The sequence below is a fragment of the Gymnogyps californianus genome, chromosome 12, assembly GCF_018139145.2.
Source record: "Gymnogyps californianus isolate 813 chromosome 12, ASM1813914v2, whole genome shotgun sequence".
NCBI classification, from domain to species: domain Eukaryota; kingdom Metazoa; phylum Chordata; class Aves; order Accipitriformes; family Cathartidae; genus Gymnogyps; species Gymnogyps californianus.
In genome coordinates, this window is record NC_059482.1 from 15259550 (window position 1) to 15277048 (window position 17499).

Consider the following 17499-nt stretch of genomic DNA (forward strand, 5'->3'; position numbering starts at 1 on the left):
GTTTTTGGGTTTTTTTTAAGTGCTTCTATTTGGAAAAACTCCAAAAAAGGTTTTAAAAGTGGTATGTGTGTGTGCATGGGTATAAACAAACAGATTTATTATTCAGAAAACCTTTTGGTACCTAGCACTTATTATCCTTTGACCTGTGTTGTTGCAATTGGATGGTGCAGGGAGAGAAAGAGTGATTATTCACAGTGCTTTCCCTTGACTAGAGAAACCCAGTTTACCTTCATTTAGTTTATAAACCAAAGCTGTTTCTTAGAACTAAATGGAACATAGATATCTCAAAATTTTATAGAATTTAAAAGGATCAGATAAAACTTTGTGTATATAAAAACACAAACATGCATTAAGAAAGTGTAATGTCTTTAAGCATGCACTTGAGAATAATGTACCAAGCAAGAAAGAAGAATGTTTAATGTTTGCCTGATTATGTTATCCTATTACTGGCATAAATAGAATATTAAAAACAGTCAGGCTGCATTGTGTCTGAAGCATATAAAATTATTTACTAGTGCAGTAAGCACCTTTTGTTAAAAAAAAACCCAAAACAACAACAACAACAAAACCACCACCACCAACCAACCAACCAACCAAAACCCAAAACCACAAACAAAAAAAATAACATCAAAAAACCCCAAAGAAACCCCCAAATTGCTACAATGATTAATTTGGTTGCACTGGTAAATGATTCACTTCTGTGAACTTCAGTTCTGCTTCAGTCTTGTAACTTTCTGATTGCATTTTATAGAATCCTTTCATTCTTTTGGCAAGGTTGACTGTGTGCAGATGGGTATGAAGTGGCATGCTAGTATAATAGCTCCCCCATGCAGATTCTTGATCTGTAATAAATGTTACATAGTGCAGTCCTCAGTGGAGAGGAATCCACTCACTCCCTGCAGAGTAAGACTCTACACAAAAGCAGTGAGGTGATAAACTATTGCATGCTGGCTGCTCCTGTCTTTAGCAGCTGTCTCATGAAGGTGGTAATAGGCAAACTGAAATTCTTTTGCATTTCTGGCTATTTAGAAGATCTTAAAAACTTCTAATTTTGCTCGGATCTAGAATTAAATACGGTAACTGCAATTTGTTCCCTCAGTGGTTAAATATTACATGGAACTAACACCATTGCTCTGTGGTTTGAGTTGGGTTTTTTTTATATTTAAAGTCTTCTCTAGTATCTTTTGAAATTACTCCCATGGTATTTTTGGTTTCGTCTTTCTAAATGTCATCCTGTTTATTTTGGACTGTATTAAAACAGATCATGTGGCAAAGCAGGCCTGTTCTGCATATCTGCTTTGTGAGGGTCATGAGATAGGTACTGTAATTCAGCACTTCATGTATCTCTTTCTTCTTGAGTGACCAGCGTTTCATACTTTTTGTTTAGTTATGGCACAAGCAGAAAAGGCTGTAATAAAGGCAGCAAACAAGGGATATATATGCATGTAAAAGGTAGTTGCTTTGTGCATTGTGAAAAAAAGTTTTTACCACCTTTGCTGAATAAATTCAGGCTCATAACTTGTTTGTTCCATTGCACTGTTCTATTTGTTTATTTCATGTTGAAATTACATAGTAAATATAATTATTTTTTGTGAGTATTAATTAAAGCATGCTGTATATACAGGGGACATCGACAGTTCAGCATATTTGGAATTTTGCCCTAGTTTGTAACATGCTGTGTGAACTCTGTTGTGATGACAAAAACTCAGTATCATCATTATTAAAATGTTAGTATTAATGAGGTTCCCAAATCTGCTTCTGCTTGTTCGTACAGTACAAGGATACTTGTACTGAATCATGTAAAATGCCAGCAAGCCATAAAGTTTGGATATACTTTAATGCATGTGTTTATCTTTCCAGACCAACTAGTGCACCATGGAACTGGAATTTTCATCTGCTGATACAATTGCTTATATTAGTTCAGATGCGTATTCCATATTTTTATCAACTAGTTCCAAAAAGTTTTGCAAAAAAGCAAGAATTGTTACAATGCTGCTTATTCTTATATTTTCCTTTGAGTTTTATTTTTGATGTTTCTACTCCTGTCACATGCGTCTGGCCCCTCTTTCCCCATATACATTTATTTCTCACAGGCGCACCTATGTTGGCAGTATGCCTGGCAGAATAATCAATGGACTGAAGACTGTTGGGGTTAACAATCCAGTATTCCTGTTAGATGAGGTTGATAAACTGGGGAAGAGCTTGCAGGGGGATCCTGCAGCAGCCTTGCTTGAGGTAAGAGATGTTAAATTACAAGCATTGTTTCATTTGTAATTAAAAAGAATGAAGTACTGGGCTCAGAAAGGAAGATTCACTGGACAAAAGATAGCATGACAGTGTCAGCTTTTTTATTCAAATACCAGCTACTATGTTTTGACATTGTTGGATTTCTGTCAATTACTTGTGCACAATGCAAATGCTGTTATATAGTATGCTAAGTAAGATATCTTTAATCTCAGTGATCTGTACTTAAACACAAGGATGTATTTTGTGCTAAGTGTTTTGTATATTTAAAGACTGTTCAAGCCTTAAGCATTATGTATTTGGGGGACTTCAAGACATTGATTTTTAAAGACCAAATGCTGTTAGCTATAAGAAAGAACTGTAGAGCAGCCAGACGGTAGCTGGACTTTTTCAAGTTTTCCCTTTCTTTCTTGGAACAATTTTAATATATTTTTGAAGCTTTTGATTGTACAAGCTTATATTGGAGCTAAGCATTTTACCTAGCACGTAATATGGACTAGTTGCATGTTCTTTTAGCAGCATTTCTTTAATTGGTGTTGTAATTAACTTTCTGAACTTAAGTTTTTCATTTAAGTCACAGATTCCCACTCCTTGACTGATTATGATGTGGTGAGTGTTTGCTTTCCATGAGAGTCAGCTATTAAGTGTGTTTTTTCTGAAATTCTGGGACTCAGACCAAGATAGAAATGAATCTAATTTTGAAGTATGTGGTGTAGTTATTTTATCACAAAGAGTTTAGAGGTGTTAAAGTTGACTTGCTTAAAGACACAAGTAAAATCTAGGAGATACAAGTAAGAACTTTGGTGAGCGAGCTACTGTTGGAATATTTTGTAAATCCATCAACTGTTGAGATGTTATTAATTAGGTTAGTTGTTGGGATTTCAGGAGGCTAAAACTTGAGTGATTATGAAGAAGATGAATTGAGACCAAGGCCTTGCAGGCTTCATGTATCAGAGGAGTCTGTAGCAGAGAGCAGTAATGAGTTGCCAGAACCTTCTTTCTGCCTTCTTTTTCCCTGGAGTATGATACACAATGATATCCCAGTACAATTCCTTCTTCCACTGACTTGCATATTCAGTGGTTTTATTCTAGCAGTTTGCTGGAGAGAGGAAGGAGTATCTTCTCAGGTATAGGGAAGAGACAAAGAGCATTGCCCTTCCCCAGCATCTTAGTGCAGAAGGCTGTGTATATCTATCTTCCTGTGCTAGCACTGATGATGAGGAAAGGAGAGAATGAGGAAGGTAATGGCACAGCAAGGCTGGGCTAGGCTGAAACACTTGAGGCTTTCCAGAGCAGATGTAGCACTAGTGCACTTAATGGTTTTGGTATTGTGCCCATTTAGAATTTCCTTATACTGCTGTATTTTTACACTGTCTACCTCTCTTTTATGTTCCCCCTGGCTGTAGGGGCTACCATCCCATCACTGTTTCAGCTGAACTGCTTCTGTGATTGTTCTTTACCTGTTTCAGTCAAAAGGAGTTGGGTTAGTAAAAGATATTTATCCAAATTTTTTGAGCTAGCCTGGCTCACTTCCACTGAAATGATTTAGGGCATAATCCTAGAAGTATCTCAGTTGTCAGACTTAAGGTGTGATAACTTCTGTAGCTGGGTGGTTGTAGGTGGGGATGAAAGTGGTTCTGGTAGTATTTGCCTACAGAGTCATTCTAATGACTCGCTGACTGACAGTGCTTAATACAGTGATGTGAATATGAAAAATGCTACTTAAATTAAGGTGTCACAAGCTTGTCTGTATGCTGTATGACTTTGCAAATGAAATGTCAATTGACATTCTACAAATGTCATTATTTTTTTCCTGCTAGATAGTGTAAAATTACTGTTTTGACAAGGCCAACTAGTTCTTTGCAAATCAGCGTATGAACAGCCTATGGTTTGAGAGCTCTATTTTGATCTTTTCATGTTAATGTGAACCAGTAATAATTTAAATGTGCTAGAAAACACCATGGCTTCACTTTTTTAGCTTTTAAAAATGACAGTTATGGTCCTTTACCTGTGTTTTTCTCAAGTCTGTAGTACACATTTCTAGGGTGCATGAAAAGCCTCTAAGTGCAAGGAAAACAAGCAGGGGAGTGTAACAAATATTCAAATGCATTTTCTTTGTACTTTTCACTTGTGGGATTTTATTTACTCTTTGCTGTTAATGGTAATGAGCTCTATTTCTGAGTTTGCTGGTATTTCTTCTGTCATTTCTCCTTTAGATATTGAACTAAGCTGGCCTAAATCTAGTCAGTGCATGGATGAAAAATACCTGCAAATCAAATTTTGTTAGCTAGCTGACTGTTGTTTGGTAAGCAGTCAAAAGCAGTAATGAAGCAATGATTTGGCGTTTCTTGGAAAGAGAATAACTTTTTTGGTAGTGTTCCAATCATGAATCCAGATCTGGAGATTAATATTGTTAATTTTATTCAACCTTTGCTGTTTCTTTTAATTTATTTTTCATTCCCTGTCTTGTAGTAGAGAATTAACATTTCTGTTCTTCTTCTATCATGTCAAGTGTGTGAGGGCAAATGAAATTAATTTATTTTTTAATTCTTTTTGTTTGAATTTTTGATACTTTGTTGCTGCTTTGGGATGTTTCTGTTTTCCATATTTTAAAACCACATTCTCAGTGATACTCAACTCAGCTCCTGCCATGCATTTTTCCAGCTGAGGCTGGTCAGGTTAGCTTCCAACTGTCTGCTTGGGCTGCAAGTCTTTGTGTAAGTCATTGCTAATTGACCATTAGTTGCATCTGGAGAAGTAATTACTCTATTAACCATGTCTGGGCTGCTCCCATGTGAGATCTGTATATCCCTCTACTGCTGTCTAAACATCCTGAAGCAGGTGCTTTACCTCTTCTAATGGAGAACTCATGCCTGGACATAACAGCTTAATTTTCATCTGCTTTTTGTGGTTTACATTGTTGGAAAGTCCATCTGGAATGAGCAAAGGTGGCTATTATGTAGGGGAACAAACAATAGTAAGTAGTCACCTAACTGGCACATTTGTTTTTCAGACTACTGCTTCTTGTTTGGTAAGTGCCATCATTAAGTATGAAAGGCACATCCTTTTTTCCTTAATGTGTAGGTGTGTTAAATTCTTACTGACTGTCTACAATGGGATATATTCAAGAAGAAAATTGCCATACTCTGTAAGCTTGGAAGCAAAGCTCCATGTTTTATAATTGCCGGATATGTGTTTAGTTCTAGTGCTTCTGCAGAATTGTTGCTTAAGCAAAACAGAATGTCTTCCTATTTCCAGTTACTGTTCATCAACAAGGGAATGTTTTAGTCTAAATTTAGATGACCTCTGTTTAAAACAGAAGAAAACAGAAATGGATCCAAGTGCCTGATAGTGAGTGTTTGTATGCAGGGAAATTAGACCAGGAGCATAGCCAGGCAATTAAATGTTCATGGAACTTATTCTGGATTTTGTGGTAATACAAAGCTGGTACAGAGAAGCCTTTGTATGCATGTGAGCTGTTGGCCATAAATTAACCAAGATGTTTTGTTCACTGAATGTTCTTTTTGTACTTAATATTTTTGTATTAGTTGAATATCTTTGAAAACTTTTGAACTTGAACTTCAGTGCAGATACCTAGCTGAAGAACAGTTCTATTTCCTTTGGAAAATCTGTTTTAAATGCATAAGCGTGATACTGTTTTATGTCTTATTCTAAGAAATAGTTACCATGACAAAGAATTATTAGTCCAGAGAAACTCTAGCCCTTGTAGAAAATCTCAGATAATTCACATTTCTAGATATAATCTGAGTTGGTTTTGATTACGGTTTCCTTTACCTTTATTGGATAGTATTGTTTGCGCATGAGTACAGCATCAATATTTTGTATATTGTTGTAAATAATATTATAATCACCAGCTTAGCACTTAGTAGGATTCGTAAGGATTTCTAGTTGCAGACTAGAAGGAGAAAGAGAGAAACACGCGTGTAGATAAATGTTATAAAAAAACCAACTTGGTCTGTCAGAATACATGATTTCTCAACATCTTTGGAAGTAGTTGCAAATGCTTTGGCTGACAGACTGGAATTTTATGGAAATACTATGTTATCAGTGTAAAAAAAGGGTAAGTTGAATTAGGATTTGCTGTTTTAAATCAGTTTTGAAAAATTTGCAAGAGTAGACTTTGAATGGGAGACTAATATTTGGTATAGATCTACTTTCTTTGAAGACAGTTTGTAGATGCTGTGCTTGGATACACTGCTTATTGTTGTGTCCCCCTACATTTTAGGGCTAGATTGTAGGACTAGTTGAGGTAAGAGACATCTATAATTCTGATTGAATTATGCATCAGTGTACTTGGCTAGTCAGGCTACTTCAAGGCCCTTGCCCTCATCAGTAAAGAAGGGAGTAAATGATAACAGCTGCCTGCTGAAGAGGGTAAGAAAAGAAGCTTTTGAATAGTTTATAGCCAATGAACAATAGCATTCACTGAGTTCCAACCTTAGTTTTAGAATTTAGGCATACGCTTCAGTATGTTTTAAGATTTCATTATTCAGGGGAATGTATGACTTGTATTTTATTACAGTTGCAATACATTTCCAAATATTACTCTTAAATCTGTGCAGTACTTCAAAATAAAGTCAGAAATTGTTCTGTTTTTACAAAAGTTCTGCTGTGCTTCTGGTATTCTGTAAAAAAAGTATTTTATTAGTTTGTTGTGATCATAAAACATTTCTGTTCTAAAGATTTTTAACTTTTCAAAGACTGAACAGAGTTTAAGAGTAATGAAAATTCAGAATTGTTTCTTTCATAACCAGCTAAAAAGTGCTCAAGTTCTGTTTTTTAGAATTATCAACACTGTTCTTGGCTGTAATTCAAGTTGCTAAGACAAGGAGTGCATTCATTTGAGTATAGCAGATAAATTATTTTGACAGCAGTGTGCTATTTCTCAGGAGATGCATAGGTCCCATTATTTGTAACATGAGAATTATTCGTGTCGGTGTAGCATTGATAATTCATCATTTGGGAAGGAAAAGTGTGGCAGTACTTTAAGGTGGGGTGGAATGAAGGTTGTTCATAGGTGATGATATAGAAGCCAAGTGTAAATTGTTATATACAATGAACTTCCAATTTTCAGCACTGTTAAAAAAACTACAAGACAGCACCTTAGTACACTCGTGATCCACATATCTAGAATATTTATCACCTAATGCAGAAAAACAGCTTATTCAAGTAATAGCTTAAATATATGGGAGTGTTGCATTAGCACACGTAAGTAGTACTAAAAGCAATAGGAAGACAACACTGTTATTTAAGCCATAGTTCTACTTGTGCAGTAGATTTTTGAGGTTGGTCAGACTGTGTGTTATTATTCTTCAGTGCTTGTTTAATTTTGTCTCCATTTTTTTATCAGAAAATTTGGGAGAAAAAGAAAAATGCAAAGATTGTGTTAGGAAAGCCAGGGCTCACCTGGAGTCAAGATTTGCATGGGATGCCATGGGCGATAAGAAGAGATTCTACTACTACATTAGTAGTAAAAGGCTGGACAAAGCTGAATGAGTGGGGCAGCAGATAAGGCTGAGATAATCTATGTTCTTCCGCTTGGTCTTCACAGTGAGATCTCTCAGGTTGGTGTGCTTAGAGTAAGAAGAGCTACCAGCGGCAAATGAGGATTGGAGTCAGGGATTACTTGAGAGAATTCTACTCGTAGAAGTCCATGGGACCACATGGGCTGCTTTTCCAAGGGTGCTGAGAGTCCTTGAAAGGCCACTCTCTACCACCTGTGAAAGGTCATGGAGATAGCTTACAGGAGGTACTTGATGACTGGAGAAATGCTGTAGCCATCTTTAGAAAAGGGTAAAAAGAACTAATGGGGAGACAACTTCATTTTTTGCATATGGTGTGGAATGTCGTTATAGAGTAATCAGAGCGAGGCAGGATATTGAGGGTCAGGCTTTACTAATATTCATAACATATGACTGTAAAGTCAGATTTGACAGATCCAAATGGAATATAATAAAAATGTACATATTTTGTTCACTTCTAATTGAGCAACTGCATCAATTTTGTGTTCGTTCTTGTTAAGGTCTTGGATCCAGAACAAAATCACAGTTTCACCGATCACTACTTAAATGTAGCCTTTGATCTGTCCCAAGTCCTTTTTATAGCTACAGCCAACACTACAGCTACTATCCCACCTGCTCTGCTGGACAGAATGGAAATTATTCAAGTTCCAGGTAACACTACAGTGTTTTCATTAAAGTGGCTATTGCAAGTCTGTAAACAATGCGTTCTTCCTGAAATGAAAAGTGGTTCCTTAAGGTAAGCCTGCCAGGAATCTAGAATGAATGGCCAGAATCGTTAAAAGAGACTAGCAGGGATGCCTCCATTATGGCCTCTGTCATTGAGAATGAAATTTAGCATCACACTTCGGAAAATTCAGTTCCAGGTATATGGAGATACATTGATACATTCTGTAACAATATTTTCACTAATTGATGTTTGTATTCTAACTGGCTGTTAGCTGTTAGCTGATGCATCTTTTTAAGATTCCAATGGAGAAAGGAATCTTTGAAACACTGAAGTTCTATTCTTCTTGTTCGCATGAAGTTATGAATAACCACAAAGTATCATACCAACAGCATTTTAAATTATAGCTGGGTTTTTTTTGTTAAATTCAATCCGATACAATTAGAAATGGTAAGAAATTTGATTATATTGTAGTGTATAAGCAAAAAGATTAGTAAACATATGCTTTTTCTTTTGAAGGATACACACAAGAAGAAAAAATTGAAATTGCACATAGACACTTGATTCCTAAACAGCTTGAACAACATGGCCTGACTCCACAGCAAATACAGATTCCACAAGTAACCACTTTGGACATAATTACCAGGTAAATCTGTTATTCATTGCTTTAAGTTTAAATAACTAGTAAATCATTTATAAAGTGATAACACAAAACATTTCTTAAGACCTATTGTCCTTAATAGCTTCAGAAGTTCAACAATTGCGAATTTATGGAATTGCTCTTTCCTGAGCTATGTCTGGCTCTGCTGTCTAAACTGAATCATCCTTCCTTCTCTAGAGAATTCCTTGCTCTGGCTCTCAGAGCATGGCTTACAATCAGTTGTGTTGACACAATTGGCAAGGTGCTTTGAATAAACAGAAACACTTGAAGCTAGTATTGCTGCAGTGTTCGGTGTGTGAAGCCATGGTCTTGGCAGCAGACAACCTTTATTTTAAAGAATGAAATTTTATTTCTGTCATGTTCATAGAAGAAGTAGAAATTACCATTTTGCTTCTTGTGACTTGATGGGCCACATTTGTCTAAAAATTGGAATTAGGTTAAAAAAATTAAAATGTGGTCTTTTTAAATAGCTTGTATTAATTAGAACTACTTTTTTGTTGGATGTGAGAGCAAAGATACTGATCAGAACATCTTTTGGACTTGAAACTAGCTCATTTCCGATGGAAAAAGTGTATCAATATTCAATAAATTGCAGTATTTTGTAACCAGGAACAGCATTTTGGCATTTAACAAGTGTTATTGTCTGGTGTTTCTTTTTAATTCATAGACTAAAAGAAAATATTTTTTTACAGTCAGTTCCTCAACTTTCAGTGACCTATATTTTGAGTTTTAAAATAGTTCTTCCTTTTAATTTTTATGCATCAGAGAAGAGCTCAGTGCTATTGGAGCATTGTTTAGCATTTCACTAAGGTTTGACACCAGGTGTTAATCATGTCTTCTTCCCACTCAGTAGTTTGTCTGTCTTTACAATTTTATCAGCAAACCACAATTATTTTGATAAAAGCACATTACATTTTTTTCCTGTTTATTAGAGTAGCCCAAGGTCTTACTGCCTTTCACATCTCATTTTATTTGGATGTATTTTTAAAAAGAAAATGTGTTTACATTCAAAAGAAATCTCTCTTACAAAGAATATCCACCAGTAAAACAATTGTCTCTATGCTAGATACACTAGAGAGGCAGGAGTCCGCTCTCTGGATCGGAAGCTGGGAGCTATTTGCAGAGCAGTGGCAGTGAAAGTGGCAGAAGGACAGCACAAAGAAACAAAGCCAGATCGTGCTGAAATGGGTGAAGGAGAAGGTGTGTATCTTTTGCATGTTTTATTAAAAAGGAAACTTCTAACGTAATCACTAGGAAGCTGGTTTATCAACCTCTTCTCCTTTTTTATGCTTCTTCAAGGGCTCTGTTTTTAAAAGCTTTGCAAATAGAATGACATTCTTATTATGTGTGGTTCAAGTAGTGCTGAATTATGGCTTGGGACGTAAGTAGAGTAATTTCAGCCTGCCAGGGTGGTAATTGAGAGGTACAATGGATCCATTTCATATCTTAGGTATGCAATTATGATTTGCCTATGTTTTTATGTCTTCCTAGGCTTTTTTACACAAATCTTTCACTTTTTTTCTTTAATAAAAGACTAAGCATGGCTTTAATTATTGTATTTAAAGAGGTTCTTTAACTGTTCTGTGCATGCTCTGCCAGCTCAGAACTCAATCCAGTTATTTTGTTGTACTCTAAAATAAATGTCTGCTTGAAGACATTTGAAATTAGAAAGGTTTAGGGGCTCTCTTTATGTGCCTTTTAAGACTGCACTTGTTCTAAGTCTCTTGGAGCTTTGGTAACTTGTCAACTTTGGTAAGTCTATTCTTGTTTCCCATATATACAGACAGTAGTGATTTATCATTGCCAGTCATCCAACAGACTGAATGAAAACTAAACATAAAATTCTCAAACAGCAAAAATACTCACGTAACTGCTTCACCAGTAAAGGCAGACCTCTTTCTAGTCTTGAAATAGAAGGGGGGAAGGAAGAAGTCAGGCCCATAATCCAGTTCATTTGCAACATGCAACTGGTGACTGCTCCCTTTTTCATCCCCAAATTAATGTTCTCTTTAATAAAAATGAACATCCATACTGTGTTTGGTGAAACATACCATGCAGAGCATAGATGGTTGTGCTTTTATTCCAGCCAGTTGCTGGTGGAGGATCTCACTGTACACAGCAGTTTCCTGTTGAAGGCTTCGGAGTGCTCACTGCAGCAGTAGATGTCTGCAGGAGCCCACAGTTCAAGCTAGATGAGAAATGTGAAAGGACAGAATCCGAACCTGAAGTTGAACTTAATGTGGATAGTCCTTAGTCTCAGTAAAATCTAGGAAGCAGGATGTCGGGTGTTTTGTTTGTTTGTGTTTTAAAGACTGCAATGAGTCCAGTTGACACTTTTGGGCAAGAAATACTGCCGGTCTGTCAGAGAACAGCCGTGTGCCAGAGGACACCAGGAAGCAAAAACTGCAGAATGGCTACTTCCGTTTGCTCCAGAATACTCTCAGACGTAAAATACTAAACAGACCCCTGTTGGTTTGATGTGAAAGAGGCCACAACTAAGCCTATGTGGAAAAAACCTTTTAAGTTTTAACGTCTGTACAGCTAGAAGAGTTCTGGACTGGTTTAGGGGAGGACAAATAAGGAGACTCATTATCTGTTCCTTTAAAATAAGGCAGCTTACAAGTCTGAATGGTGCCCCTCCTCCCCCACCCCCCCCACCCCCCCCCCCTTTCAGAGAGTAAATCCTGGGAAGGAAATATAACTGATATTTGTACAAACAGTGGTATTAATTAGAAGAGTATATGAAGAAGAGTTTTACCCATAGTAAGAACTTTGGTAATTTGTCTCTGGAAATCTGTTTATTGACGGTCTTTCAGCTTTACCTTGCCTTTTTTCCCTAACTCAGTATTTCCCTTCTGAAAATTAAATCTTCTTTTACCTTGTTGAGTTTTCTAAGATCATCAAAATGTCTGTGGAAACTGTAATATCAGAAGACTGAATTTGGTCTACAAATCAGTGTTTAAGTGGATTCAGCTCGGTTTTCTCTGAATGTTTGGCTTAAAGAAAGTGAACTCTCACAGTAACAGTGGCTGTGCATGCGTGAATGACTGTGCGGATTAAATTGTCCCATCTACATTAAAAGGAAGAGCTTTTAAGACATATTTATTAATGCTTTCCATTCATATTATGTGCATCTTGTCTACCTTCTCTCCTCTGTGCTGGATTTTTCTGAAGTCAAACGCTTGAGTTTGTCGATACTTCCATGATACCCGAACTTGCTCTTGAACCACAACGCTGAGCCTTTGGGCTGTGGTGGCCAGGCTTACTAGCATCAAGCAATATCAGGTGTCTTTGCCACTGTCACTTTTTTGATAGTAATTTTGACAAGTTGTATTTTTAAAGTATTTCTTGGCACTGAAGGGTAGCTGTGTCTAAAATGTGCTTAAAAGGTCTAATGCGATTGCTGAATAAAAAAAGTGTCATTCTGCTCTTCAAGCCTTCTGATAAAATAAACGAAAAGTAGGTTCAGAGCATAACTGATACTGTAAGAAGAAACATTTTACTATTAAAGCAAAGAACAAAAAGGAACTGTATTAGACATCTCAATCCAGTAAGAGAAGTATTTGCAATGTTAAAATTAGCACTGTACTTGCAACTTAGGTATTTACACTGTTAAAATTATACACTGTTAAAATTAGTACTGGACTTGCAACTTAGCAAAGCTAAGTGAAAACAGCAAGCTAAGTGCTTCAAAACAGGGCAAAATCCTAGTGTTTTTGGTTGACACACAACTTGGAGTAAGCCCAGAAGAAATGAGCTGTGAAGAGTTGCCTTTGTACTTCTGGAATTGAAACTGTCCATAAGAAAAAGCTGTATTACTAAAAGGGAGTCCAAGGGACAGGTGGCTCTGTAGTTAAACTTTGGTATTACAAAGACATGTATAGAATGGTGCAGTCTGCAAAATGTGTTTTATTTTGTGCTAATAATGTGCTTATACCCTGCTGTATTTTTAGCAGAATATGTCACTTGTTGGGAGTGTATGAGAGTAGGACACTTTTAAAAAATATTTTTGTTTCGTTTTCATTCACTCTGTTGGAAAAAAACAGGTATTTAAAATAAAACTTTGGAAATATCCCCAAATACTTACAAGGTGATGCAAGTAATGGGATTTGTAGCCTAAATTTATTTCTTTGGATTTTTTTTTTTCCTGTTGATTAGTAGACAATTGTGGAGTTGTGCATAGTGATGATGAATTTTTATTTCATATAATGAATGACTCTGGAAGAATAGTGAAGTTGTCTCTTAATAGTTTCATTTAGAATTATTTCGTGATTTTTTTTTCCTTATGTGTACAGAAAGACCTATAATTCATTTTTCCTTTACACATTTGTCGGTTACTGATGTGGGATTGAGACACTACAGTTAGTGCATTCATATGTCATGAGCTGTGAACATGAGAGAGCAAGCTACAGGCTTGCCTTGTAGACTCTAACTTGCTAAAGCATAATTTGTATATGATTTGTAGCATATCAGAATAGTAACATGGTGCCTATTGTGTTTATTCAGCTGAGTGCCTTCTGGCTTGTGGGTTTGTAATAAAAGTTGAAAGACATTAGGTGGTAGAACCGCAAAATTTCCGTCATTATATTGATTAAATCAGATTATTAACTCAAAGTGGAGCATCTCTTTTCAAGGCTTTGTAAACATCAGGCTTTTGACACGGTTTCATAGTAGGCTGTAAAAATGAAGGATACCTGCCGTAGCAGAACTGATGCTGGGAGATATGCTGTCAAGCAGTGTTTAGCACTTTCCAAAAATGCATGACTGAAATACACTGGCAGCTTTGTATTGCCTTCCTCGCTCCTTTGACTCCTGAGCTTTATGATGAAGTTGGCAAGTGGAGGAGTGTTAGTTTGCGTCAGTCATTGAATTTGTACAGTGAACTTCAGCAAAAGCAAATGGAGTCGTTTTTCAGACCTCTCCAGGAAGTCATCCTTGTGTACAGTAACACTATCTAATACTTTACTGAAACACTATCTAAGATTTATGAGACACTCATCTAGTCTTTGACACTAGAAGAAATTCTAGGAGTCACAAAAATATGTGAAACTCTCCTTCCTGTTTTAGTGCAACTGCCTTGAGAATACAATGCAGCAACTGTGCACTAAGGCATCATATCATGATACAACAGTTGAAACCCAGAGTGAAAAATGGTTTGTCTAATTCAGACTTAAAAGGAGGTTTAGGACAGGTAATATTTAATAACTAAAAGTGATTAAATGAGGTTTCTATCTATGTTGAAACCAAGGCTTTGAAAATACTTAAACATTTCCATAACCCAGTAATACAGTACAGTTTGTTCTATTCCTTGTGGATGAAACAACGCTTGGTTTTGAGTTTAAATGCAAGTTTGACTGAAGTGGTCAACGTGAACTGAAACACATAGTCTTTATTCTCCCTCCTTCAACTTGGGCATAACGCATTTTATTCACAAAACATTATTATGCATGACTGGGGGGGGTTTGCTTGTTTTTAGTATGTATAAGGGCCTTAATACAGCTGGGCTAACATCACTGCTCTTGCAAAAAGTGACCTGTTCTATGTTCTAGCCAAAACTCAGCACTTCCAGCAGCACGGGATCTCCCATAGCACTGGGAAGTGAGTTTATGAAATCTGATCAGCATAAATCCCATGGTGGTATGACTGTAGGCACTCAAGTTTGAGCTCAGCTGTGCCAGCATTAGTATACTAACCAGCTCTGCAGACTGTAATATGTGGTTCTTTCTAAAAATTGCTTGGAATGTCTTTTCTGTTTTAGGCCAAAGAGGCATAAATGTTATGAAAAGTTGGCTTTATATATGAACTATTTTTTACAACGTTAATTTATCTAAATATTCCTGCATGAAAACCTCAAATTCAGGTGCTTCAAGTACATGTACAAGTATTCTAGATCAGAATTGATGGAATGTAATTATTTTGTGAAAAGAGAAATTTTCTGATCCTGTGACGAAAAATGCACATAACATTAAATTTAAGTATAGAAGTAAGTGTTAGTAGGATTGGGGTCCCAGGAAGGAGTGCCTTTCCAACAGAAAATCTCTTGGAGGTAACAATTCCCAAGTATGTAGTGCATAAGAGTTAAGTTGGACAATGGAAAGTTGCTTTTAAGATGTAGTTTCATGTTATGCCTGGCTTTGAATGTGGACTATTGTCAACAAGGGCAATCCCATTCTTTCCTACCTAAATGTAGTTTTGTGGAGTTTATTAGTTAATTTGGAGGGGCTAAAAGAATTCTGGGTGTCTGTTGTGTGCTGAAGCATCTGCTAGTTAATCAGCTGAGAAAAAAGAACATGCTATTTTCCCTTTAATTGCCCACAAACTTGAAATGTTTTCTTTCATGCTTATATTCTTTCTTACACCTCTTCATAGCAATTCAGCAAATCAGAATATGTTCTGTTAAAAGCTGTTTAAAAATTTTAGGTTTCTATTATATTCTTCTATCTTGGCCAGTGAGTATGGCTAGAAATCTTTAAGACTGAAGTATTACTAGTGCTTAATTTAAATATGTTTTATGAGGAGCTGAGAAATTGCTACATGTTGAGGAAGTTTTAGGCTCTTCTATTCACTCATTTCCATTATATCTCTAAAAGAAAGTGGTAGTCTTTAAATTCTTAAATCTTTGTGCCATGGAATTCCTTTTTAGATTAAATCCTGAATTATATATAGTAGTTCATTGTCAGTATGTTTTCTTAGGAGTCCATTTTCTTACAAATCCAGTATTTACATGCAAGATTTTGTTTTGTTTTGGGAACTTGCAGAGGCAGATTACTGAGGAAGATTGTCGTGATTTTTGCTGAGTAGCTGCAGATTGTGCTCTGAAAATTTTACAAACATAATCTTTTTTCAGTTGGTTGGTTGTTTTTTGGATTTTTGTTTGTTTTTTGGGGGCGGGGTGGTTGTTGGTTTGGTGGTGGTGTTTTGTTGCTTTGTTTGGTGGGGGTTTTTGGTGTTTTTCGGTTTTGTTTTGTTTTAGTTTTTCCAATTTTTAAATGTTAAAACAACTCAGTACCATGCTTCTTTTGTTTAAGCAGTAATGTAATAGTAGATCAGCAGGTGGTTCCTCCAGTGCAGTGTGGAGCTCTGTTAAAGGCATTTCTTTGACTTTTTAGCTTATTTCTCCAATTTAACTCAAAATGTAAGATGATTAAGCTGTTGTCCTAACCAAAAGTTCTGTTTCTGGAAACTTGAATTTAACTGTCTTGTTTTAGATAAATGTGTTATTTAACTTATACTATGGTTTATGGCTATTCATCTGGGATAGGTAAGGAACATGTATTTGTCATCATTAATGGAAATCTCAATTACTTGTGTCTTTATAGATTCTTCATAGTCAGCGCTTCTATAAAGGTGACGAAAGAAGATGTTTTTTCCTTCTTAGATAAAGTTGGAATTTAGGTTAATATTTTTCTAAAAAGTCTGGAGTTTGTTGTTGTTACAGATTATAAAATGGGGTCTACTAAATAGATTGTATAAACTCAAAGAAAGAGTTTCTGATTCTTTTTCTAGGGCAGGTGGCCTCAAAAATTACTTACGGATTTGTTTACGAGAAGTCTGTCTCCTTCAGCTGTATATGCAGAACTAGGTGAAATAAGAGCAAGCAGAAATGGAAAATTGTGTTTGTTAGGTGGTAAAATATTGGTATAGAGCAAAAGCAGTTGTTTTTAAACTCAGTTTTCTTTTAAAATGTGAATTGTCATATCAAATTACTCAGGTTTTGAAGATCCATAGTGTTGAAATTGCAGTCTGAATTGCAAGAATAGCATGCAGGGTTATGTTTCCTAGACTTGCTAGTATTTATGTATTTGAATTTATTATGTACAGAAATAGTTCAACAAAAATATAGAGACATGCTGGAACAACAGGAGGGCCATCTGACTAAGGCAGTGTTTACAGTAAAGGAATGGGATTTATGCATGGAGCAATGAGTTGTACAATGGAAAGATTAGTGGCTGTTGGATAATAACTATTAGATTTGAGTCCTGAATGAAAGCTGAGTTGGTGTTATTATGGTAATAGTGATGTAGAATGTTTTCCTTGATACTGTATGAAGGCATTAGTGAGAATTGCACTGCAACAAAATTAACTGTAAAAAGGCCTTTATATACCAGGATTAATAAAAGGATAGTTTGTATCTTGTGAAAGGATACATTCTCTCTTCATCCATTCTGAGAATTACTTTTGCAGCACAGAACAACTCTTAATGTTATATTAAATAGATTAGATCAGTGATTTGTTTTTCTATAATTGTTTAAATTCCTGGATCTTCAATTATTGTGCATGCATTAATATGCAAAGGAAGACAATTTCTTAATTGAAAGTAAATAGGAATTCAAAGAAAGGAAGCAACAGCAGGTAATTTCCCAAAATATGGTGCAGAAGTCTTGAAG

The 17499-nt window shown here is 36.0% G+C and overlaps 1 protein-coding gene across 2 annotated transcripts in view; it reads left to right on the plus strand.

Annotated features, from left to right (window-relative positions):
* Positions 1-17499, plus strand: part of LONP2 (lon peptidase 2, peroxisomal) — a 46439-nt gene that overhangs the window by 14005 nt on the left and 14935 nt on the right. For both annotated transcript variants that reach the window (XM_050903868.1, XM_050903869.1), the window contains 4 exons: positions 2094-2235; positions 8288-8438; positions 8971-9097; positions 10179-10312. In XM_050903868.1, coding sequence (XP_050759825.1) covers positions 2094-2235; positions 8288-8438; positions 8971-9097; positions 10179-10312 — 554 coding nt within the window. The remainder of the gene's footprint in view (positions 1-2093; positions 2236-8287; positions 8439-8970; positions 9098-10178; positions 10313-17499) is intronic.